Raw genomic sequence first — 25,162 nt, forward strand, 5'->3', positions numbered from 1 at the left:
TTTATTTTATTTTATTTTATTTTATTTTATTTTATTTTATTTTATTTTATTTTATTTTATTTTATTTTATTTTATTTTATTTTATTTTATTTTATTTTATTTTATTTTATTTTATTTTATTTTATTTTATTTTATTTTATTTTATTTTATTTTATTTTATTTTATTTTATTTTATTTTATTTTATTTTATTTTATTTTATTTTATTTTATTTTATTTTATTTTATTTTATTTTATTTTATTTGATTTTATTTTATTTTATTTTATTTTATTTTATTTTATTTTATTTTATTTTATTTTATTTTATGTTATTTTATTTTATTTTATTTTATTTTATTTTATTTTATTTTATTTTATTTTATTTTATTTTATTTTATTTTATTTTATTTTGTTTTATTTTATTTTATTTTATTTTATTTTATTTTATTTTATTTTATTTTATTTTATTTTATTTTATTTTATTTTATTTTGTTTTATTTAATTTAATTAATTTTTGTTTTTTCTGTTTAATTTTTTTATTATTATTTTATTTTATTTGATTTAATTATATTTATTTTTTTAATTCATTTAATTTATTTATTATATTTTATTTTATTTTGTTTTATTTTGTTTTATTTTATTTTATTTTATTTTATTTTATTTTATTTTATTTTATTTTATTTTATTTTATTTTATTTTATTTTATTTTATTTTATTTTATTTTATTTTATTTTATTTTATTTTATTTTATTTTATTTTTATTTTTATTTTATTTTATTTTATTTTATTTTATTTTATTTTATTTTATTTTATTTTATTTTATTTTGTTTTATTTTATTTTACTTTTTTATTTTTTTGTTTATTTTTTTGTAATATTTTAGTTTTTTTCGTTTTTGTTCCAATGTTACTCACTGTGCTTAAGGCTGTGGTTTCCCTAGACAGAAATTTGATACCTGCACGTGTGTGAATTTATCGACCGTAATAAATGCGTTTACAAATTGAATTTCAAAGACGCGCCACCACACACCTTTCAATGTTGCTCTTGACGCTTGTACATGGTGACGTATGAGCAACAATTGCTGTTTTAAATAATTAATAACGCTCATACGGCATGTTGTACATTGACTGTGTATTTACTTAACAACATCGCCTAAGTAATATTTCTTTGGTACTACAGGGGCTTTAATAGTAGATAGTAGAGCTAAAAAGCCAATAGTTGAGAATGGAAAGGGAATATTGTTTTTGGTAGTTGGAACGGTTTAATGGACCTAATGATGTAAAGTATTGGGTTGCCCAAAAAGTAATTGTCAGTAATATAGTAGTAATATAGTCGGCGTTGACAAATTTTTTCAACGGCTTTTGACTCTAGTTTTCAGGTTTCTCCATTGCTTCAAAAATTGATAAATTCTGGAAATATTTCTTTGACTTTCTAACGGTCAAAAATGTAAAATGATTTTATATAGCCATAGATTCTTTATCCTCTTCCCTTATACGTATCTATAAATATCCTATGTCTATGAATACAAATGATGGACGTCATGCAGGCTTACCAGATAAAGTACAATGAACTTTTAATGACCATCTATTTCTAATTTCTGAGACCTAGTAAATGGAAGTTTTAATATAAAACTTCATATTGCAATACAAAGAAGTGTACCTTTAATTTCCTTTCAGTACGCCTCAATAGGCGTTAAAGATATAAATTATATCACACATGGAAATGGCCACATGTATACAACGCATCTACTAACTGCCATTAAACATGCGAGCATGCGAGTCTATACATCGTTGGCAGTTGACTACACAAGTTGTGTCTGGATGTTTACATGCCAGAAATCACTTTCTACACACAAGAAGATAAAATAAAAAATGCGGAATGTAAGCCATACCAACTATCTAGTACATGGGCATGATATTGAATCTAGAGCTTACAAATGCACATTTCTATAAAGTTTTCTTTGAAAATCGGGATAAAAAAATGTTAGAAACCAAATTTTGAGGAAACTTTCTTAGTAGTACACTTACAAGTTTAACCCATTTTTTGTTTTGTCACCCACTATTGAGCTTTGACTAAGTCATAGCTTTTAACGTTATGCCAATTCAATTGCGAAATATATTCAAAGAGATAAATGAATATGCCAACTCATTTAAATCAATTTAAAAACGTTTTAACTTTCGAATGGAAAAAACAAACATTCACATGCCTACATAGTCACCCTTACTACAATGAAAGCATCAACTTTTATTGAAATCAATGTATCATTGATTATTGTCCAAAAAGGAAATCATCAATGACAAATACATAAAACATAACTATATGCATAAAAAAAACAACAATTAATTCAATTATAAATATGTGGTTTGGATTGCTGTTGTTGTTGTGGGTTTGTGTGAGTATGCTGTTAATCCTTTTCGTTCTTATTTTATGCATTATCCTTGTTTTTCTGCAGTAAGAGCAAAAGCAAAACGCAAAATTTGAATACCTCCATACCCTGGCATAAATTTAATTATATAAAATGCGCAAAACAACAACAGCAACAACGTAGACACAAATTGCATTTCGCTACATTCATATCCTGCTTGTACTTCGTGACCACATTCACATACAAGCCTGGTTATACAAGTTTCACTATCACACCGGATATCCGGTATGAACAAAAAAAAAAAAAACAAAAAATACCATTCGAGATATCAGCAACAAACACACAAAACAAAAAACAATGTTGAAAGCAAATACGAGTCAGGTATAACCGAGTTATGTTAGAGTGCTCGGTTTAAATTAAAATTTCCGGGAAGTTGCCTGGGTAAAATGCAGAAGCTGAGGCACAGGCACAGGCACATACAAACAACACTCAGATCATGTGGTTCATACAAACGACTTATGGCAAATAAGAGAAATAACTTGTTGCACATTGCAGCAGCATTGAGCATGGTATAGCATTCTGAACAAGTATTTTGTGGTATGAATATTTTAAATTATCTACTTTGACAATTTCTGCAATGAATAAGTCGAGGATAGTGAGAGATAGAGAGAGGGAGAAGGAGAAAGAAAAGATATGTTCTCAATGGTTGAGGAAATAGTGGAATTTTCAATAAACGTTGGCACAGTGGTCAAGGGCAAAGGTAAAATGAAAAGTATGAAACAAAGAAACCTGAAGTCTCAACACTATTGGATTTTACCAATATTGGACCAGTTTGAAGGAATTTTTTTGCCCATATATAAAGCACCACTTATATTGGGTTGCCCAAAAAGTAATTGCGGATTTTTCATATAGTCGGTTTGACAAATTTTTTCACAGGTTGTGACTCTGTAATTGCATTCTTTCTTCTTTCAGTTATTAGCTGTTAATTTTAGCTTGCTTTAGAAAAAAAGTGTAAAAGTATATCTTTTAAAAAATCCGCAATTACTTTTTGGGCAACCAATAGTATAGGCTCATCGATAGGTTCTTCATAATCCTCTCTCACATATATATCTATTAAAAATGTTTCCTGCCTATATGTACAAAAGTTTTTAACCATAGTACTTGCAAATAAAGCTCTCATTTGCCAATCTACAACACTGTGCACTTCTAGAAACGAAGTGGATTGGATGTGAGACCACTATGCATGCAGATTTTGCCCATGAACATTCCACTATGGAACAGGGGCAAACTTATCACATATTAATGAGTGCAGACCGATTCAAATTTAAGCTCAATGATAAGGGGCCTCCTTTCATTGGAGAGAAGTTTTACATGGCATAGTACCTCACAAATGTTGCCAGCATTAGGAGGCGAAACCACCGCTGAAAACTTTTTTCTGATGGTCTCGCCAGGATTCGAACCCAGGCGTTCAGCGTCATAGACGGACATGCTAACCTCTGCGCTACGGAGGCCATCACTGTACATCTTCTATACCATTCTACTAGTGTTTCAATGGTACTGAACTCATTCAAACGTAATACCATTTTGACTTGTTTGCCGCATGAGACTATGATGAGAAAGTCTGAAATAATTCTTATTGACACACAATTTTCCACACCGGTATTGCGGTTAGTTTGGTGACTGGTCGCACACACACATACATACACACATGCACCTTTACATAATATCGGTGTTTTCTGTGTCCTTATTCATTATTTTTGGTACACAAGGGCCAGAGCTTTGTTTTGAGGTTTAATTAAATTCTCTTTTTTTGCTCTTTACTCCTTTTCTTTGGGCCCATTTTATTGATAGTGTTTCATTATTCGCTGCTTTACGGCATTTTTATTATGGGGTGCACTTTTATACAAAGCCAATGACACTGTAATATTTTCTTATTATAATAAAAACAAGTAAAAGCGTGCCAAGGTCGGATGGGCCGAACTTTGGATACGCACCACCTCAGGTATATATGAAAACCACCTTTCATCAAAATCCGGTGAAAATTGCATATCTTATGTCCCATAGCAGCTATATCAAAATATGTTCCGATTTGCACCAAATACTAATAAGTACAGTAGGTATATCAAAAAATAAACCGATCTGAACCATATACGACACGTATGTCGAAAAGCCTGAAATCGGATAATAAATGCGCCTTTTATGGGGCCAAGACTTTAAATCGAGATATCGGTCTATATGGCAGCTATATCCAAATCTGCACCGATTTGGGCCAAGTTGCAGAAAAATGTCGAAAAGCCTAACACAGAGCAATGTCCCAAATTTCGGCGAAATCGGACAATAAATGAGCTTTTTATGGGCCCAAAACCTTAAATCGAGAAATCGGTCTATATGACAGCTATATCCAAATCTGAATCGATCATGGCCAAATTAAAGAAATATGTCGAATTAAAGAAATATGTCCATGTCCCAAATTTCAACAAAATCGGACAATAAATGTGATTTTCATGGGCCTAAGACCCTAAATTGTAGGATCGGTCTATATGGAAGCTATATCCAAATCTGGACCGATCCGTGCCAAATTGACGAAGGATACCGAAGGGCTTAACACAACTCACTGTCTCAAGTTTCAGCAAAATCGGATAATATATGTGACTTTTATCGGCCCAGGACCCTAAATCGTAGGATCGGTTTATATGGCAGCTATATCCAAATCTTTATCGATCTGGGCCAAATTGACGAAGGATGACGAAGGGCCTAACGCAACTCTCTGTCCCAAGTTTCAACAAAATCGGATAATAAATGTGGTTTTTATGGGCCTAAGACCCTTAATCGGCGGATCGGTCTATATGGCAGCTATATCCAAATCTTTACCGATCTGGGTAAAATTGACGAAGGATATTGAAGGGCCTAACACAACTCACTGTCCCAAATTTCAACAAAATCGGACAATAAATGTGGTTTTCATGGGCCTAAGACCCTAAATCTGAGGATCGGTCTATATGGCAGCAATATCCAAAGCTGGACCGATCTGGGTCAAATTGACGGAGGATGTTGAAGGGCCTAACGCAACTCACTGTCGCAAATTTCAGCAAAATCGAATAGTAAATGTGGCTTTTATAGGCCTAAGACCCTAAATCTGAGGATCGGTCTATATGGCAGCTATATCCAAATCTTTAGTGATCTGGGCCAAATTATCGAAGGATGTTGAAGGGCCTAACACAACTCACTGTCCCAAATTTCAGCAAAATCGGATAATAAATGTGGCTTTTATACGCCTAAGACCCTAAATCGGCGGATCGGTCTATATAGGGGCTATATCAAGATATAGTCCGATATAGCTCATCTTCGAACTTAACCTGCTTATGGACAAAAAAAGAATCTGTGCAAAGTTTCAGGTCAATATCTCTATTTTTAAAGACTATAGCGTGATTTCAACAGACCAACGGACAGACGGACGGACATGTCTAGATCGTCTTAGATTTTTACGCTGATCAAGGATATATATATACTTTATAGGGTCGGAAATGGATATTTCGATGTGTTGGAAACGGAATGACAAAATGAATATACCCCCATCCTTCGGTGGTGGGTATAATAAGTAAAAGCGTGCCAAGTTCGGCCGCATCTTGGGAACCCACCACCATGGAATCAAATAAAAATTTATACAAACTAAATTTATTTGGAAGGCATAATTTTATTCTATATACCAAACTTTTGACCAACCAGCAATAATTAAAGCTTCTAGGAACCGCACAAGCATAATCGTAATCGGACAAGTATTGTGGCTTCCAGGGGCTCAAGAGGTCAAATTGGGAGATCGGTTCATATGAGAGCTATACCAGGTTATAGACCGATTTGGACCGTACTGTGCGCAGTAGTGGGAAGTCATAACAGAACACTACATGCTTATTTTCAGACAAATCGGACAAAAATTACGGCTTGTAAGGGCTCGAGAAGTCAAATTGGGAGATCGGTTCATATGGGAGCTATTTCAGGTTGTAGACCGATTAAGACCATACTTAACCAGTTGTTGGAAGTCATAACAGAACACTGCATGCTCAATTTGAGGCAATCAAGAGGTCAAGAATCAAATCCGGTGATCGGTTTATATGTGGGCTATATCGAAATCTCAACCGATATGGCCCATTTGCAAATTTCAATGGCTAGCGTTAATAAGAAGTATCTGTGCAAAATTTCAAGAAGCTATCTTTACGCGTTCGACAGCTATAGTGATTTTGACAGACGGACGGACGGACTCAGAATGTGAGGTCGATACAGAATATATATACTTTATTGGGTCTTAGATCAATATTTCGAGGTGTTATAAACGGAAGGACTAGATTAGTATACCTCCATCCTATAGTGGTGGGTACAAAACGATGGATAAAAAATAGATAAACATACACCACAGCAGTATAGGACAGCAATAAGGACAGAATATCGAAATTAAATATATTTTTTTGTTAGATCATACTCAATGTCGAGAGTATTATCCAGTCAGCCATCCCTAGCCCCTACAAAACTCACTGATAACAAGAGGGCTTAGAGATTGTAGGGAATTTAACCTCGAAGAGAGGTGTTCAACCATTATCCTGTGTATTTTCCTAGCAATTGCTGGACAGCGACACAACAGGTGCTCGACCGTCTCCAATTCCTCCTTGTTATCCCACTTCCTGCAGAAGTCTGCCTCTTCATGCAGCCAGCGTGACGTCAAAGATCTGACGTTTCAATGACTAGTCAGGAATCCTATTAGCAGTCCTAAGTCATGCTTTCACAGACCCACGCCTTGTTCGCGTAGTCATAGTTGATGTCGTCCACTCTACCAAGAAGCTCGTACAGTGCAGGTCTCATTGATTCCATAGAAAGAGCTGAGGCAATCAGCGATCCATACCTGGTCAGCTGGTCTGCCGCTTTGTTCCCCACCACTCCATGTATATATAATCAGTCGTGCTGCATATAGCGTGGTGCAAGGCGGCCACGTCATCCCTCCGTAGAACAGAAGAATGACTTGAGTTAGAGTAGCGACATATACCCGACACCCTCGGGCTAATGGCGAACTTTGATGCCACACAACCAAAATATAGGTGCATGGGCATAAGATCGATAATGGCATTCAGCGCCTCTCTGGGGGTACTTGGCCTTGCCCCAGAGATTAGCACTGACGCGGTACCTTGTACCTGCTCGATCATCCTGCTAAGGGCAAAATTGTGCAGATCTTTGTGCCACACCAGACAACCATAGGTGAGAATTAGCCGAACGACCTCCGTAAACATCCAGTGCACCGTCTCCCCAACTCCTTCCTATCGAGTTGCGAGAAAAGCGCATTTGGTCCCCTTTTGACCCCATCTTCGATGTTTCTTCTCCAACTTACCATGCCCGGCAAGGTAAGCTATGCGACACCAAAGGCCGACAGACTCATAAGCCTTACGTCCTTTCTACTCAAAACCATGAAACGTATTGTGGACACGATGATAAAAAGAGTAGGACATCCTGCGAATTGCTCAAATACAAACAGCATGCCTATGTCAAGGGAAGGTCGGTGGAGACTGCCCTGTACGAGGTTGTGCATAAAGTAGAAGAATTCTTCGATGTCAAAACGTACACACTGGCGGTATGTATTGACATTGAGGGGGCTTTTCACAATGTGCGGAGCGACACATTGATCCAATCCTTAGAACAGTAACGGGTGGACCCGGTCCTTAAAGACTGGATTAAACATATGCTAGGGAACAGGTGGATAAATTGTGTGTCCCATGGCATAAATATAGGAGAGAAAGTGGCACAGGGCACGCCACAGGGAGGTATTTTATCGCCACTCCTATGGGTGACCACCATGAATGACCTATTACGGATGCTGACTGAGGAGGGATTTGAACCCGTCTGCTACGCAGTCGATGTTATAATACTTCTAAGGGGTAAGGATCCGAACGAGCTATACAGAAGGGCCGAAAGGGTCTTGACTGGGCTAGACCCAGAGGTCTCAATGTTAATCCAGAGAAGACTGAAATATGCCTGTTCACGAGGAAGACGAAAGAGGGCCAATTTAATGCACCACGTTTCCTCAATAAGACGATTTCGATATGTGACCAGGTCAAATACTTAGGTGTGATCATGGACAGGAAACTGAATTGGAAGTGTCACATTCAGGAGCGTACTGAGAAGGCTCACAGATGTTGGGCACTATGTAGACGGGCTTGAAATGGGGCCTGAATCTGAGGATAGTCCATTGGCTCTTCAGGAGCGTGTTAAGACCAATACTTACTTACGCATCAGAAGTTTGGTGGACTGCTATGGAGAAAAAGTGCAACATAAGGACCATACAACAGGTTCAGAGAACATGTTGTCTTGGCATAGGTGAAGCGATGAGGACCACGCCCACTAGGGCACTGGAGACAATTCTAGATATCCGACCCATTGACATACAGATTAAGTGTGAGGCAGCCACAGCGGCTATGAGACTTAAGGCGATGGGAGAATGGATTGAGAATGGGAGCGGTTCATACCATCGCGGTATAAGCGAGGCGACGACAGGAAAGCTGGAAGGAAGGGAAGAGGTTTCCGATCGGATACCTGAGATGAACCTTGAAGTCGAGTGCGAGGCACTGCTGCCAGCGGCACAGTCTTGGAAGGACGGAATCCTAGTATTGCCATCTGGAAGATCATGTTACACGGATGTATCAAAGCTAGAGGACAGAGTGGGCCTGGGGATTTACATTGAGAACCCAGGGACTGAGATCTGTTTTAGACTGCCTGACCATAATACGGTCCTGCAGGCGAAGATCCGGGCGATCACTGAATGCTTGAAGTAGTGTGGTGCTAACGCGAGGACGTCGATTGTGAACATCTTTACTGATAGTAAAATTGCCATAAGGTCAATAACAAGCAGGACGGTAAGTTCACGAACAGTCTTGCAGTGTAAGAAGGAGATTAACGCCTTCTTTGAGGATGGCGAAATTCGCATCGTTTGGATGCCGAGCCATAACAGAGTAAGGGGAAATTAAAGGGCAAACGATTTGGCGGTGAAGGACAGAGGACTACCGTCAATAAACTTGGTTGGCCCAAAGCCTTTCGGATCGACGCAGTCCGAGTTAAGGGAGTGGGCAACGAATGCGCATGTAACATTGTGGAACAGCGTAACGTTCGGTAGGACGGCGAAAACCCTATGGGGGGAGATCCAGATCGTGAGAAGACGAGGCTATTACTGAAGGGAAGCAAGAAGGAGTTCAGTATAGCTATTGGTATCATAACGGGACACATAGGACTACGAGCTCACTTATGTAAAATCGGTGCAGCCAGTGATAGCATGTGTAGGGCAAGCGGGGAAGATGATGAGACGTTGGAGCATTTCCTTTGTCATTGCCCGGCTTTCGCGTCTAACAGATAACGGTACTTAGGTGGAGACATAATACCAGACATGAACCAACTTAGGGGAGTGATATTGAAAGGGATTTTGTAAGTAGCACGGAATTCCAAACTTAAAATTTTCTTTTTAAAGGTTACTTTATAGTTTTTAGAGCGCAAAACAGACCGATTACTGGCTTTGGTGTATGTCCATAGTGGCATGGGGCGGATTCATATCTGCACCCTCTTTTCAACCTAATCGTAACCTAAGCATATTTCAATTTAAAATTTTGGATTTGCGAGCAAGGCGCAAATGTAAAGATATTTTATGTTACTATATAAAAAAAAACTTCTTTAAAATTAGTAAAAGGTCTTTGACCAAAGGAAAGTTTTTCTAACCTGGAATGATATTATGAACTTATTTAAAATTGTTTGCCTTTGGTACAAGACGCATAGCTAGAGATCTTGTACACTTCCTTTTAAAATAGAAATTCCTTTCTAATAAGTAAGTAAAATTCCTTCCTAAGAATGTAAGTAAGTTACCTTTCGCCAAAGGAAATTTTTCCTAATGTTTAAAATTTGCGATCTTTAAATTTAGTTTAACAAGTCTTCAAAAAAAAAAAAGAAAATGCCTTAACTCCAACAACTTGTTTCCAACAATCATACACTACATCTCATATAAATCTCACCGCAGTTTAAGTCTTTAGCGACTACCAGACGACACTTTTAATTCTAGACAAACAAAATTTTCCTCATACTCGAATACCTATTGTTTGTTAGAGCACATTTACAATATCTCCCTTCAATCTTTGTTGTCTGTATCCTTCTTTGTTCTTCTCATTGCTATTTTTCAAATATTCCCTTTCCTTGTGTGTCTTTACAGATTTAACCATATGCTGCTTAACTAAAAATACACAACTTGAAAAAATTCCCTTATTCCGGATATATAATTTTCAAACTAAATATGTACATATGGATGGCATTATAAGAAACAGGGATGATTTGACGTCAACTTTCTGCCAGACACCCACTTTGCCGAGGCATTTTAGAAAGTTCAATAGGAATTTATGCAGACAACACGCATGAATGAATCTGAAATCAAAAATAATCCTTGCGGAAGTTAATAACAGGAAGGACAAAACAAAAACACCCACGCAATTTACCATCAATTCTTATTAACCCGCTGCCTCGTTGTTGCCATGAACAAAACAAAATCAACAAGTCACATTAATTTTTAATATTTAACAACCATATCAGCATAGCGCCATCATCATACGTATGCTGGCAAAGAACCTTTTAACGTACAGCGAACTTTGTCGGTTTAGAGATATGGAGAAGAAGTGAGGCAAGCAAAAAAGTGGGGACACTGTGGTATCCTCTTTAACAACCTACTCATAGCATACTCAATGAAACAACCTAAAGTGTTGCAAATGCGACTTTTATTACAGATGTTGGCCGCAACATTAACGCTTCAACTGGGCTAACAACATCAATTACTGCAGGAAAAACAGCAGCAGCAGCATCAATGGCGTTATTATTAAACCCATTCTCAATCTAAGCAACAGGCTGAAGTGTCGTCTACTACCCGCCCTTGTCATCACAGCTAAATGTCCATGGGATGCGCCATCAACATCACTTGGTGGCTATTGGCTGGCAATAAGATTGGCGGCGACTGCGGCATGTTGGCAACAATCAACAAGTTGCCACTAAATACAATTTGTTATTGTGAGTGCATGATAAATCGATTATTTTAATAGAGTCATACGCATTTTGCATCCCAGCAAGGATGAACTCCTGCCGGCGCCACCATCTCCCCCCCTCTTCCCATTGAAGACTCTGTGCATTGAAGCTATGAAGCCTCGCCGAAAGCCACTTACAACCTCCCACTGCTTCGATAATAGCTGCTGGCAGACAACAACGGCCCTTCCATAAAATGTGCCATATACAAAGTTTCTCATAATTATCTGCCACAGACACTGACGTCTAAAAGTTGATGACAGCACAACACCCTGCTGTGATGCCAAGGTGGTTTGGGGCAGGCAGAATATTTTAATTATTGTGTTATCAACAGGCAAACAAACACAAAAAACAAAAAACGTCGATTCAGTGACGATAACGAAGCCGATAAGTCAAGACAAGGTAGCAGGGTGCTAAAGTGAACGCAGAAATGTCTACCTTCCCTTCCACCATGGTGCTATATTGGCGACAACAAGCGTCATCTCGTCATCATCCTCACCACTACCCCCATTTGTAACGATAATGTCATCAAAATTGTCCCTAGCAATGAATGCACTCTGTTACATTTTCCAAGGATCTGTACTCGAAGTGCCCCAATGATAATGGCGTCATTCTTTGGCATAACCCAAGAAGTGCATCCTTGAACATCGTCTTCCTGTGTGGACAAGAATTCAAATATGTCATTTAAAAGCACTTGGCTTGATGGCTAGTAAGCAACAAGTATCTAGTTGTCAATGCATCAGCAAGTAGAACAGTTGCTAAAGGCGCATATAATCGAAGCACTTGATGGGGGAATCATAGAAAATGACACAGAAGAGTAAAGAAACTTTTAATTAATGAAATTAAAAAGTATTAAACGTATACAAGTTGAAAAAGTGTAATTCGATAATTATCGATAAATGACAATTTAACTAAAACAAGCTCTTGTAAATAAACGAATTAGAAAAAAATATGGTAAAATATAAAAAAAGTCAATTAAAAACGAAAAAAATCGTTTGAAATGACATCGATAACAGTGGAAATAAACACTATTCTTACGCTATGGATAAAAAATGATAGTAAAGTTTAAAATGTGTGTAAAAGGTAAAAAATAGTGAAATTGAACTTATGGATGACAATCGGTTAGTATATGAAAAGAGAATAAGAAAAAACAATCGATAAATGTCAATATCCAAACTAAATAATACAGTGATAACTATATCAAACAAGTGAACAACACGAAACAATATCGATAAAAATCTACCAAAATAACTTATCGATATATATCGATTTCAATAGTAAATCGATAACTATCGAAACGATATCAAAACTAAATAATACAGCGATAACTATATTAAACAACTGAAAAACACGAAACAATAACAATCAACCAAAATAATTTATCGATATATATCGATTTCAATAGTAAATCGATAACTATCGTTAACAGATGACAGCGAATCAAAAATAATGTCTAAAAAAGTATAAAATCAACTGTATAAAAGGAAACTCATTAATCGAAATCAATAACCACATAAATACAATAACAAAAATCGATAAATCGACATACAATGAATTGACCAAAATAACTAGCGATTTCAATAATTGGTATTGTAGATTATTGAAATTTAAACGCTATCTTGTAACTGTATCTTGAAGAAAAATTAATCGATTATCGACCTAATTACCGATAACAGATGGCAGTTACTAAACAAAAGTTTGAAAAAAGTAGTTCTAACAACATGTGGTAAAAGGAAATTCATAAAATCAATATCACATAAAAAGAGTATTAGAAGTAAACCAGTAAATATCGATAACCAAAAGAACTAATACTTTCATAAATAATTTAAGCAGGCCAGACTTTATGAAAAAACCTGGTAACAATACTTCAATGATCGATGAAAAATAGCTATCGATAAATGTCGATTTCCAAACTAAATAAAACAGCGATAACTATATCAAACTACTGAAAAACACTAAACAATATTGAGAACAATAACAATCAACCAAAATAACTTATCGATATATATCGATTTCAATAATAAATCGATAACTATCGATAAAAGATGACAGCGCATCAAAAATGGTGTTAAAAAAGTATAAAATTAACTATATAAAAGGAAACTCATTAATCAAAATCAATTACCACATAAATACAATAACAAAAATCGATAAAACGACATACAATGGATTGACCAAAATAACTAGCGATTTCAATAATAGGTGGATTATAGAAATTTAGGCGAAATGTTGCAACTATGAAAAAATTGACAAAAATCAATCGAATGATGTGTGAGAAGTTTGCCCCTGTTCCTTAATGGAATGGTCATGGGTAAATTTGCATTTGCAAGTATCGATAACAGTTTGTCAATTAAAATTGGATTCGTTTATCCTCTATTATTATCGATAACAGAAGTCAGTTTGAAAAAAGTAGTTAATAACAACATTCATAAAAATCAATGTCACATAAAAAGAGTTTTAAAAAAATCGGTAAATATCGATAACCAAAAGAACTAATACTTTGATAAATAATTTAACAAAAGCCGGCCAAACTGTTTGAAAAAAACTGGCAACAATAACTCAGCGATCGATAAAAATAGCTATCGATAACTATCGATTTCAATAATATGTCGATAAATATTTTACACAGCTTAAAATTTGTCAGAATCCTTATAGCGAAGAAAAAAAGTGACCAAACAAATATCTTTAAATTTCGATTCCAATTAAACAAATACAATAATCAATTTCTACCAACTTCAAGTTTCGATAACTCTTGTTTATGACATAAATAGCCTCAAATGACATGTTATACATTGCTTTAAGTTATCTCAAATGAGATTGGTTATAGTAATTAATGTTATCGATAAGAAAAATTGCCAATATTAATAAAGGGAAATAAGTCGATAGAAGAATTACTAATCTTCGTAATCGGTTATCAGTAATCAGTTAAGTGTGTCACCTTAGGAGATTCAGGAAATGACAGTGGGAAATAAGTCACATATTTTCGTTATCGGTTATCATTTAAGTGCGTCACCTTAGGAGATTCAGGAAGAGACTGAGGGAAAAAAGAAAAATAAATTTTTGATAATCTGTATTTTCATTATGAAATCCACAAATATTAAAAAAATTTTTTTTGGGCAGTTGACTGAGTTTAGAAATTGCAAACTTTAAAAAAGTCTCGAATAAAATATCGATTGTGATTTTGTCAAAGTAATAAGCGATTTGTTAAGGGACAATAAAAATCGATTACAGTTTATGCCATTTATAACAAGTCTGTGAAGAAAAATTGGGCTAAACTTAGTGCAGATATCGATAACAAGGTAAACAATGCGATAAAAATCGATAACCATATTAAGATAGATAAGACGACTTACATTATAGCAGCAGGAAATAAATATGAAAAAAAACAGCTTCAATACGTAAAAGATAGTCCGATATCGATAACCACGACAACCTAAAGAAAACACCTTATCGCGATAAACCTCTTAGGGAAATAAAATTTAAAAGCAAAGCACTAAACAAACTTCTTCAACGCTAGTAAACGGTGAAGTAAAAATTGTGCTAAACTTAGTGTAGGTATCGATAACAAGGTAAAAAATGCGATAAAAATCGATTACCATAAATATAAAGACAAGACGACTTGCATTATAGCAGCAGGAAAAAATATGAAAATAACAGCTGAAACACGTAAAAGATAGTCCGATATCGATAACCAGCGATAGATAACCATGACAACCTAAAGAGAACAACTTATCGCGATAACAATGGATTAACATTTTAAATTCAATAGAATTTGTTACTTTCGAAGACTATATAGTTTAAATCCCCAAAACGATAACAGATCAACAAATAAATGAAGAAAAACTAAGGCTTTACAAAATGTACAGAAAATTAATACCGGTGCTTCGATGGTTTGTTTATGTTATCAACAAGTTTGAAAAATAGTAATCGATCAAATCAATCAAAACCAATAAATAAAATAAAAAAATTACAAAAGTGGGTTTAAATCGATAACGAAAAGTGTAAAACATCGTTCTAGGCAACAAAAATAGTTTATCGATAATTGTGTGCACTTTAGAACAAAATATCGATAATATAATTGATAAAATTATAGTTAATAATAATGATTAATGATTAAATCGATAATAATATTGTGAAAATTATCGATAATTATAAAGAAATCGATCACTATAAAATCTTTAACAATACTATACTAGGCCGAAATATCAGTAAATTTATCGAAAAATTATCGATAACGATAATTGTTATAACAAGAATTGAGTGTACTTGAATGACAGCAATGTTTTATAACAAAAAATTATTACAATTACAATGTGTGGTTAAATGTGCATGCCTTAAAGTATCGATCAAATCTTTTGAACCAACAGAAATGTTTTAATGATACATGAAACTCCGATTAGTGTTTAATTAAAAAAAACTATATGGAGCCAAATTGGAACCCTGGTATTACCATTTGTAATAATGCGATAAAAACACGAAAGTTACAGTAATTGTTATAGTTATAGTTATAATTTAAAAGTTTGAAAGCCAGAGTAATAAACGTTATCGATATTTTTTAAAAAGAAAATCATATGACTTGTGTTAAGATTAATCGATTACTTTTTTCTTTTTATAGGTTCATTGACAAATTGTTTATAAAATAATATTCACTGCAAATTGGAACATACACAACACTAAAAATAAAATAAAGAACAATAAGAACAGTTACAAAGGATTATCGATTCCAAATTCAGTTTCAAGTGAAAAAAGTGATAGTGGTGTTCAGCAATCGAATAAGTTTGAAGAACATAATGAATGCGTTGACCCAACATCGACACCACAAACCATTAACCAAGACTATAATACCGATGGTGAAGGCCAAAGTAAATATATATCGATAACAACTGAAAGTTCCACAGAAATCCAAACAGGCCTAAAAAATGGCCATGAACATAATTCTTGTACACCATTACCATTACCGATAAACGCAGTGAACCTCATAAAAGAACTAATTTACTGACAAATAATAAATTATCGATAACTTTTTGTGAAACTGATTCGGATGCGAAAACTTTCAACAGCAAACAATCACCAAAGACTATCTCAAAAACAAGCAACAAATCAAAAACAAACAAAATCATAAACTTGCATGAAAAGTTATCGCTGAAAGCAAATTTGGTGCTTGATCAATCATTTTCGATGACTGCTGTACAAACAAGCCAACCATATCGTAATGGTCTAACCACAGCTTCCGTTTTAATAGAAAATATCGATGATACAGCGATACAAAAAGTCAGGGATTTAAATATATCGGAAAAAACTGAAATGGCTTTCGATAACTTTAAGGGACAACAATCTAGAGAGTTGCCACTTAATGCCAAGCCTATACGTATAATTAAAAGAAATTGCAGTCTTCCTAGTGTTATAAGCGAAAAATTATCGATATCCAATGCAAACGAAGCAAACAAAATTGCAAATAAAGAAAATTTTGCCCAAAATGAAAGGGATCTGATTAAATCATTATGTGAAGGCCAGAGTGAAGGTGTAGAAAAATTATCGATAACAAGTGAAAATCAAGACAAAAATGGTTTAGAAAACATTGACAATAGCGTGGCTAATGATCTTAGAAATTCCTCAGGTGATGTTAAAACAAATTGCCATGCAATTTCTTTGGAAGTTCTGCCATCTACCAGTAATCGGACTAAAAATATCGATGATGAACCTTCTCCAGTGCTCAATTGTGAAGAGAATTATTTGTGTTTTTGTTCGCCTGCTTCTACTTCGGGCATTTTGTCTGTCTTCGAAAAAGGCTATGTTCTGGGATTGGCCTCTGAGCAAGGAGTCAATGGGGAGGACAGCGATGGTGATGACAATGATTTGCCAAATTATTCCCAAAGTTGTGTATACGAGCAGAGAATTATCGATTTTGAGAATTTTCGCATTATCGAACAGGTAGTCGATAGTAATTGTGAGGGTAAACATGAGGAAAATAATACAGCAAGGTGTCACAATGGCCCCGAAAATAACACAAAGTCGACACAAAACCCCCAAAGGTGGCAGGAAATCTTTCAAATATTGCCGGAAACTTTGGATATCAAAGATAAGGCATTATCTAAACCTAAAGAAGATGAACAGAAAACCCCAAATGTTCAAAATCAAGTTGAAGTACCTAAAGAGCCAAGCTCTAGTTCTAGTGTGACAACAGCTGATCTAGCTATCGATAACAATTCGGAAAAGTTGTTATCGAAGCAACAGCCTACAAATAAATGCCATAACACTGAAAAATCTATCGAAATTAAACATCCCATCTATACAAATCCTTCCATAAATTTCTCATGCTCCGAACTGGTGTCATTTATCGGTGATAGTTTCAAACTTATCGATAGTGCTCAGGCCTTGTACAAAAATGAAACGAAAGAGTGCAAAGAATTTGTTCCTCGCCATTTGGCTAAAACGAAATCTAAAGAAGTGGCCCTGCCCTCGTCCTCCTCATTGGGAAATTCTCCTTTTCGCCGCTCGAAACGTTCATTTCCTACGGTTGCGGGTAATCGTTATGCGTCGAATAATCGTTCGGTGGACGATAACAATAATACGCGTCGTTATACGGGCATTACAGCCGCGGAACGTCTTATGCAAAGTTTGAATTGTGAAGTGTCCCGCGAGTTGGCTACGGCTGCAGCGCGAAAGGACAGACGTGAGGGCAAAGCCAAGGGCAACCGGAGCAACAACAATGCAAGTGACAAAAATGCCTCTGGCACACCTACAAAAACTTTGCTGAAAGCCTTAAAATCAAAATTGACACCATTGGCACCACCTTTTCAGCCCTCCTCAACAACAACAACAACAAGGGCTGAGTTGCATGATACAGCAACGAAAAATGGGGAAGTCGCATCTTCTAATCCACCTGCTACCTCTTACAGCTGCTCCTCCGGCTCCTCCTCCTCAGCAACTGCTACATATTTAAACTATGAGCAGACCACCATATACTATCAACAGCAGCAGCTACAACAGCAGCAACAAATGCAGCATCAAAATCAGCAACAATTACTGGTGCATTCGCCACTGAGTAGTTTGATGTATAACTTTCCAACGACAGCGACACAGCAACAGGTGTCACCGGCCAATCTGGGTCATCATCAACAGCAAACACCATTTCCCCTTGGGCAGCAGCAGCAACAGCATATCCTGGTGCCACAACAGCAGCAGCAACACTTTTTGCCTCATCCCCATCATCACCATCAGCAGCATTGTGCTCAGAATATTTTGGCCATGATGGGCCAGGGTGTACCACACATACACCTGCCTGCTTCGGGCCCAGCAACAAATAGTGGCAATTTCTCAGCCTCAACTGCTGTTGTGCCCCTGGGTCAATCTCTGCTTCCTGGAGGCTTGACTGCCTCCGGTCACACCCATATTCTGCCGGTTCATTTAGTCTCAACCATGGCAGGTGGTGATATGGTCTCATGGCCTATGGTGGAAACAGCTGCAGCATCTTCGAGTTGTGGCTCGCCTGCTGTCAGTGCTACTCTTTTTATGGACTCAAATGGTGACTTACATTCCATTTGTCCTGCCCATGGACCTCCAGCTAACACCTTGACTTTGGCCTCCACTCAACCGCACATGACAGCAGCATCGATTCCTTTGGCCTCACCCCCTAGTGGTGCAGTTACGCATGCCTTAAATACCACACAATATCCCACGGCTGCATATCAACAACAAATGCTGGCTCTCAGCAATCATCACCACAATCATCTTCAGGGACCGCAAGCACCATCCCTTCAACAGCAACATCAGACTATAACACCTCAAGCTTCGACCATTGCTTTGGTCAATGGGCCATTGCGTTTCAAAGCAACATCTAACTGCAATAATTTTGTAACCACATCGTCATCTTGTCCAGTAGATGCAGCAACTTCAGCACACTCCTCGACACCTACACCGCGTGTTGTTCTTCAATTGGATGCTGGTGCCTCATTGCCGTTGCAGATCTCCGGGAAAAGGAAACTAATTCAAGGTAAGTGAAACAAATCTTTTCGGTAGGTGGGTTGATAAAATGAAATTTTGAAATGGATAAGGAGGCATTGTGGCCAAAGAGTCCAAACGAGAAACTTGTCTTTATGGGCCTGTTAAAAGAAGTGATACACATATGAATATGCATGTGACATGATTACAGACGTACAACCACAAAGGCAGATGGATGGAGGGGTATCTCGAAAATTTTAGTATAACATCCTATCAGACAGGCCAGCTCGGTACATAAGACTAGGAAAAGAATCAAGTAAGAGGTAATAGTGCGGACTGACTATCTTCCTGCCACCATAAGCGCTTTGAGAATAATCAGGGTTTGACAACTGCTCTGCAAACCAAATCTACGTTACTAGTCGTGCTACGTTTTGGTGTAGAGTCCCCCAAATTTCTTGACTGACTCAGGCACAAGCTCCGTTGTTATGTGATTGGACTGGGTAATACCGACTGCAAAGTGAGACACCCAGCAGGCCTCAGGCTCTTTAAGCCAAATTTTAATATGTGATTCGTTTTTTACTCCGAAAGATTTTGTTAAGGTCTCATATTGCCCTGTACGGGTTACATGTGGGTTACATGTCTGCTTGTGGGGGGTAGGGCTGGCAACCAAGCACTTGGTGCCAAATATCAATACCATATTCGTAGGCTACTCCCTAAGACCTTTCATATGATACCCATATTGGCAAATTCGGTAAACATGTCCGTTTTAGTGAGTTTTTGGGGTGGGGCGTTCCCCTTGAACACACAAAGTTTTATGTGGTTAGACAGGTTAATACCAACTGCAAAGTAAGAAATGGGGCAACTCTATGATTCTTTGAACCAAATTTTTATATATGTTTCATTTTGTACCCTGGAAGATTTTGTTCAAGTCTCATATTGCCCTGGTCAGGTTACATGCCCGTTTTTGTGGGGCTTGGGCTGCCAACCAGGCACTTGGTCTCAAATATTAATACCAGATTCGTGGTCTACTATCTAAGACCTTTCATTTGATACCCATATTATTGCAATTGGTAAACATGTCCGTTTGAGTGGGTTTTAGGGTAGGGCGTTCCCCTTAAACCCACAAATTTTATAAAAGTTCCTGTTTTGGATTTGCATAAGGATTAAAAACAATTTTTGCTTGCATCGGTGCACCCATTCGGAACCCGCTCAGTATCGACACGACTCCAGTGCCTTCAGGATAGGGAAGACCACCACTCTAAAGACGCTATCCGTACTCAGAAGCCTATATGACTCCCCAGTTCGTAGGAAACCAATGTTGACTACTACCCCGGATACCTCAAGCATTTTAGCTTTATCAGTATACACAGAGGGCCTTTGCGCAAGGAGATGTCGAGATTTTGGGATGACAACCATCCTATACTCCCGCCATCCAGTCGACACGTAGTCCAGCAAAAGCTCATAAAAGCCAGGAGTCGTATGGCACATGCAAACTGGTTTCATTGACGTTCTAAGTCTAATTCATCACCCATACCATCATTCCCTACTTCATAGTGTCCTGAACCACGATCAGTGTCTCGGCATTATGTTTGAGCAGTATGTTGTACACTGAGGCGGCAGCCCTTGCCGGTGAAGAACTTTATCGGGTCAATGCGGTACGTACAACCGGCTGCAATGGAATTGTCTCGGCATTCTGTTGTTACCGAGAGACATCAATATCGTCCTAGCACATCGACCCACTGGTTATGTCTGAGCATACAGATAAGTGCGTTGCATCCAGTAGCTCCTGAGTCTTAGACATAGACTTCGTTCGTATTTCCTCTTGTTAGAATGGTCGTTTGAGGGCATCCTGCGGAATCCGAAGGACTCGTTAACTCTCTTCATCGATTCGCAAGAACATCGATATACGGCACACTTGGCCACTTTCACCTCGCTCTTGTACTTGTTTTGGGATATCTTGTACAGGTCCCAGTCCGTCATTGTGTTGAATCCCATAGACATCGATAACGTCCGAGCACACCGATAACTTCGGAGCACATGGCTACGTCAGAGCACCCATGGAAGTGTATCACATTCAGTACCTGGAGAGTATCCGAACAAGTTCCGTCATATCTTACAATGGTAGCAAGTGTTTTCGGGCACTTAGAAAGCACTTTGCAAAACGAAGAGGATTTGTTCTCTCTCTCTATCGCTTCGCAAAAACAAACCTATGAGGCCCTCTTACGCGACTTCACTTGCCCTTAGTTGTTGTTTGAGGTTTTATTGTGTAGCTCACAGTCCGTCGCCCGCTGTCTTCCTCTGAGCACCCAGGGATGTACTTCGCATTAAGAAGCTTAAGATTAGTGGAGTAGGATTCCGTTCAGGTACTGTCATCTCTCAGAAGGCAACCTGAGGGACCTGGAGTATTTGTTTACTCCTCTAATCGATTCGCATCAAGTAGCTCGAGATTAGTGGATTAGGACTCCGTTCAGGTATTTACAGGGATTTTAGGTCTTTAGAGGACAAACAGAGGGACTCTAAAGAATTTGTTTACTCCTCTAATCGATTCTCAAAAACAACCATGAAATTGCTTCGGGATGCCTTGTACAGGTCACAGTCTTCCATCAGCTTAGATGAATTTGTCCTGAGGTACAGCCTTCTTTGCAGTCAGTCTAAACCTCGTCAACATCTCGTTCAACCCACCATGATGCGATTCCTCATCACTTCTCAACATGACTCCTGCCAGCAGGCTTGTTGCTGATTCAAGCTCATTCTTACCATCAAGCAAAAGCGTAGAAAGACCCCTAGGGGGTGGGCTAAGGACCCCAAGAAATGTTTAAGTCCCTCTCAAAATTTCAAAAATTGCATTGTTTTGGATAAAATTTGCTAAATTTATTGCTGTTCACAAAGGGCTTTAAATCGATTTTCAATCGATAAAAAATCGATGTATCCTAACACATGATCAATCGGTAAAAATCGTTTCCTTGATAAAATTGATATCTCGATAAAAATTGATCTCTCGACATAAAAAGATCGTGGGTTGAATAAATATTTATTCCCTTTCTAAAAATCGATTTCTCGATAAAATTCGATTAATCGGTAAAAATTGATTTGTTAATCGATAAAAATCATTGTACCCTAAAAAAAAATCAATCGGTAAAAACCGTTCGGTTGATGAAAATTGATATCTCGATAAAAATGGATCTCTCATAAACATCGATCTTTCGATAAAATTTGATCGCCTTATAAAAATCGTCCGCTGAATAAAAATTTATCGCTTTAAAAAATCAATTTCTCTCTATATCAAGTTAAAGTCCGATTCGAACCAGAAATTAATTGAATGCAGAACATTGTGTAATATTTCAGTCCATTCGTATAAGAATTGCCCCTTGTAGGGGCTCAAGAAGCAAAATCGAGAGATAGGTTTATATGGGAGCTGTATCAGTCGATTCAGATCATATTGCATACGTATATTGAAGGCCATGGGAGAAGCCGTGGAACAGAATTTGTGCTAAATCGGATGAGAATTGCTCTCTCTAGATGCTCAAGAAGTCAAGAACCCAGTTCGGTTTATATGGCAGCTATATCAGGTTATGTACCGATTTGCACCATACTCATCAGAGATTTTGGAAGTCATATCAAAACACCTCACGCAAAATTTTGGCCAAATCGGATGATAATTGCGCCCTCTAGCGGCTCAAGAAGTCAAAATCCAAGATCGGTTTATATGGCACCTATACCAGGTTATGAACCGATTTGAACTATACTTCGCACAAATGTTGGAAGTGACACCAAAACACCTCATGCAAAATTACAGCCAAATCTGACGAGAATTACGCCTTCTAAAAGCTCAAGAAGTCAAGACCCAAGATCGGTTTATATGGCAGCCATGTCAGGTTATGAACCGATTTTGGCCATATTCCGCACAGTTCTTGGAAGTCATAATAAAACACCTCATGCAAAATTTTAGCCAAATCGGATGATAATTGCGCCCCCTAGCGGTTCAAGAAGTCAAGATCCAAGATAGGTTTATATGGCACCTTTACTAGGTTATGAACCGATTTGGACTATACTTCGCACAAATTTTGGAAGTGATACCAAAACACCTCATGCAAATTTACAGCCAAATCGGATAAGAATTGCGCCTTCTATAAGCTCAAGAAGTCAAGATCCAAGATCGGTTTATATGGCAGCCATGTCAGGTTATGAACCGATTTTGGCCATATTCCGCACAGTTCTTGGAAGTCATAATAAAACACCTCATGCAAAATTTTAGCCAAATCGGATGAGAATTGCGTCCTCTAGCGGCTCAAGAAGTCAAGATCGGTTTATATGGCACCTATACCAGGTTATGAACCGATTTGGACTATGCTTCGCACAAATGTTGGAAGTGATATCAAAACACCACGTGCAAAATTTCAGTCAAATCGGATAAGAATTGCGCCTTCCAAAAGCTCAAGAAGTCAAGACCCAAGATCGGTTTATATGGCACCTATACCAGGTTATTAACCGATTTTAACTATACTTCGCACAAATGTTGGAAGTGACACCAAAACACCTCATGCAAAATTACAGCCAAATCTGACGAGAATTACGCCTTCTAAAAGTTCAAGAAGTCAAGACCCAATATCGGTTTATATGGCACCTATACCAGGTTATGAACCGATTTGGACTATACTTCGCACAAATGTTGGAAGTGGTATCAAAACACCACATGTAAAATTACAGCCAAATCTGACGAGAATTACGCCTTCTAAAAACTCAAGAAGTCAAGACCCAAGATCGATTTATATGGTGGCCATGTCAGGTTATGAACCGATTTTGGCCATATTCCGCACAGTTCTTGGAAGTCATAATAAAACACCTCATGCAAAATTTCAGTCAAATCGGACGAGAATTGCGTCCTCTAGAGGCTAAAGAAGTCAAGACCCAAGATCGGTTTATACGGCAGCTATATCAAAACACGGACCGATTTGGTCCATTTACAATCCCAACCGACCTACACCTATAGGAAGTATTTGTGTAAAATTTCAAGTGCCTAGCTTTACTTCTTCAAAAGTTTGCGTGCTTTCGAGAGAGAGACCGGCGGACGGGCAGACAGACCGGCGGACGGACGGACAGATGGACGGACGGACAGACAGACGGACTTGACTAGTTCGACTTAAAATGTCACAACAATCAAGATTATATATACTTTATGGGGTCTTGGAGGCATATTTCGAGGTATTACAAATAGAATGACGAAATTAGTATACCCCTATCCTATGGTGGAGAGTATAAAAAAAAGCATTTGCTCAGTACTAGATCCATACTGGGCCTAACTAGGCTAGATATGGAAACAGCTGAAATCGATAGTTAAGGCGAATATGCTAAGGCTAAAATACAATGGTGGAGTGACAACCACACTATACAGGGACAAGTCCTGCCTCAATGTTAGCAACATCGTCTTTATGCCAAAACCGAGGAAGAACCAAACTCACTGACAAGAACTGGGAATCTTGGCTTATTGGACAAAACGCTAGCGAAATTGCTATGACTAGAGTCGCGTACTTCGCGACCCATAAAATACGGATATAAGGTTAACTCATTATCAATTCGTTATCATTGTAAAAATGTTGGGGCGTGAAAGGGCACCTAGCTGGGCTATGAGTCATAGCCTACGATGCAATGGCTCCCTTGTCGTTCGTTATAATGGGATTGAGTTTTTTCCTAACTATCCATGCTTGCCACACTTATTTTGTATTGTGTGTCCATTATGTGCCAGCAATCACTGCTAGAATTTGGTGAAAATTTCATGGATGTGCTGACGCCATCTTGACCATAA

The 25,162-nt window shown here is 37.4% G+C and overlaps 2 protein-coding genes across 2 annotated transcripts in view; one reads left to right on the plus strand and one right to left on the minus strand.

The window, feature by feature from the left end:
* LOC131995751 (uncharacterized) overlaps nt 1–25,162 on the minus strand; it is a 134,190-nt gene that overhangs the window by 81,271 nt on the left and 27,757 nt on the right. The window lies entirely within an intron of this gene.
* Nucleotides 1–25,162, plus strand: part of LOC106091575 (CAR1 transcription factor-like) — a 100,097-nt gene that overhangs the window by 67,799 nt on the left and 7,136 nt on the right. The window contains exons 2-3 of the mRNA XM_059365463.1: nt 10,565–12,539; nt 16,034–19,411. Of these exons, the coding sequence (XP_059221446.1) occupies nt 16,597–19,411 (2,815 nt within the window). The 5' untranslated portion in view covers nt 10,565–12,539; nt 16,034–16,596. The remainder of the gene's footprint in view (nt 1–10,564; nt 12,540–16,033; nt 19,412–25,162) is intronic.

This window comes from Stomoxys calcitrans, chromosome 3 (genome assembly GCF_963082655.1).
Source record: "Stomoxys calcitrans chromosome 3, idStoCalc2.1, whole genome shotgun sequence".
NCBI lineage: Eukaryota > Metazoa > Arthropoda > Insecta > Diptera > Muscidae > Stomoxys > Stomoxys calcitrans.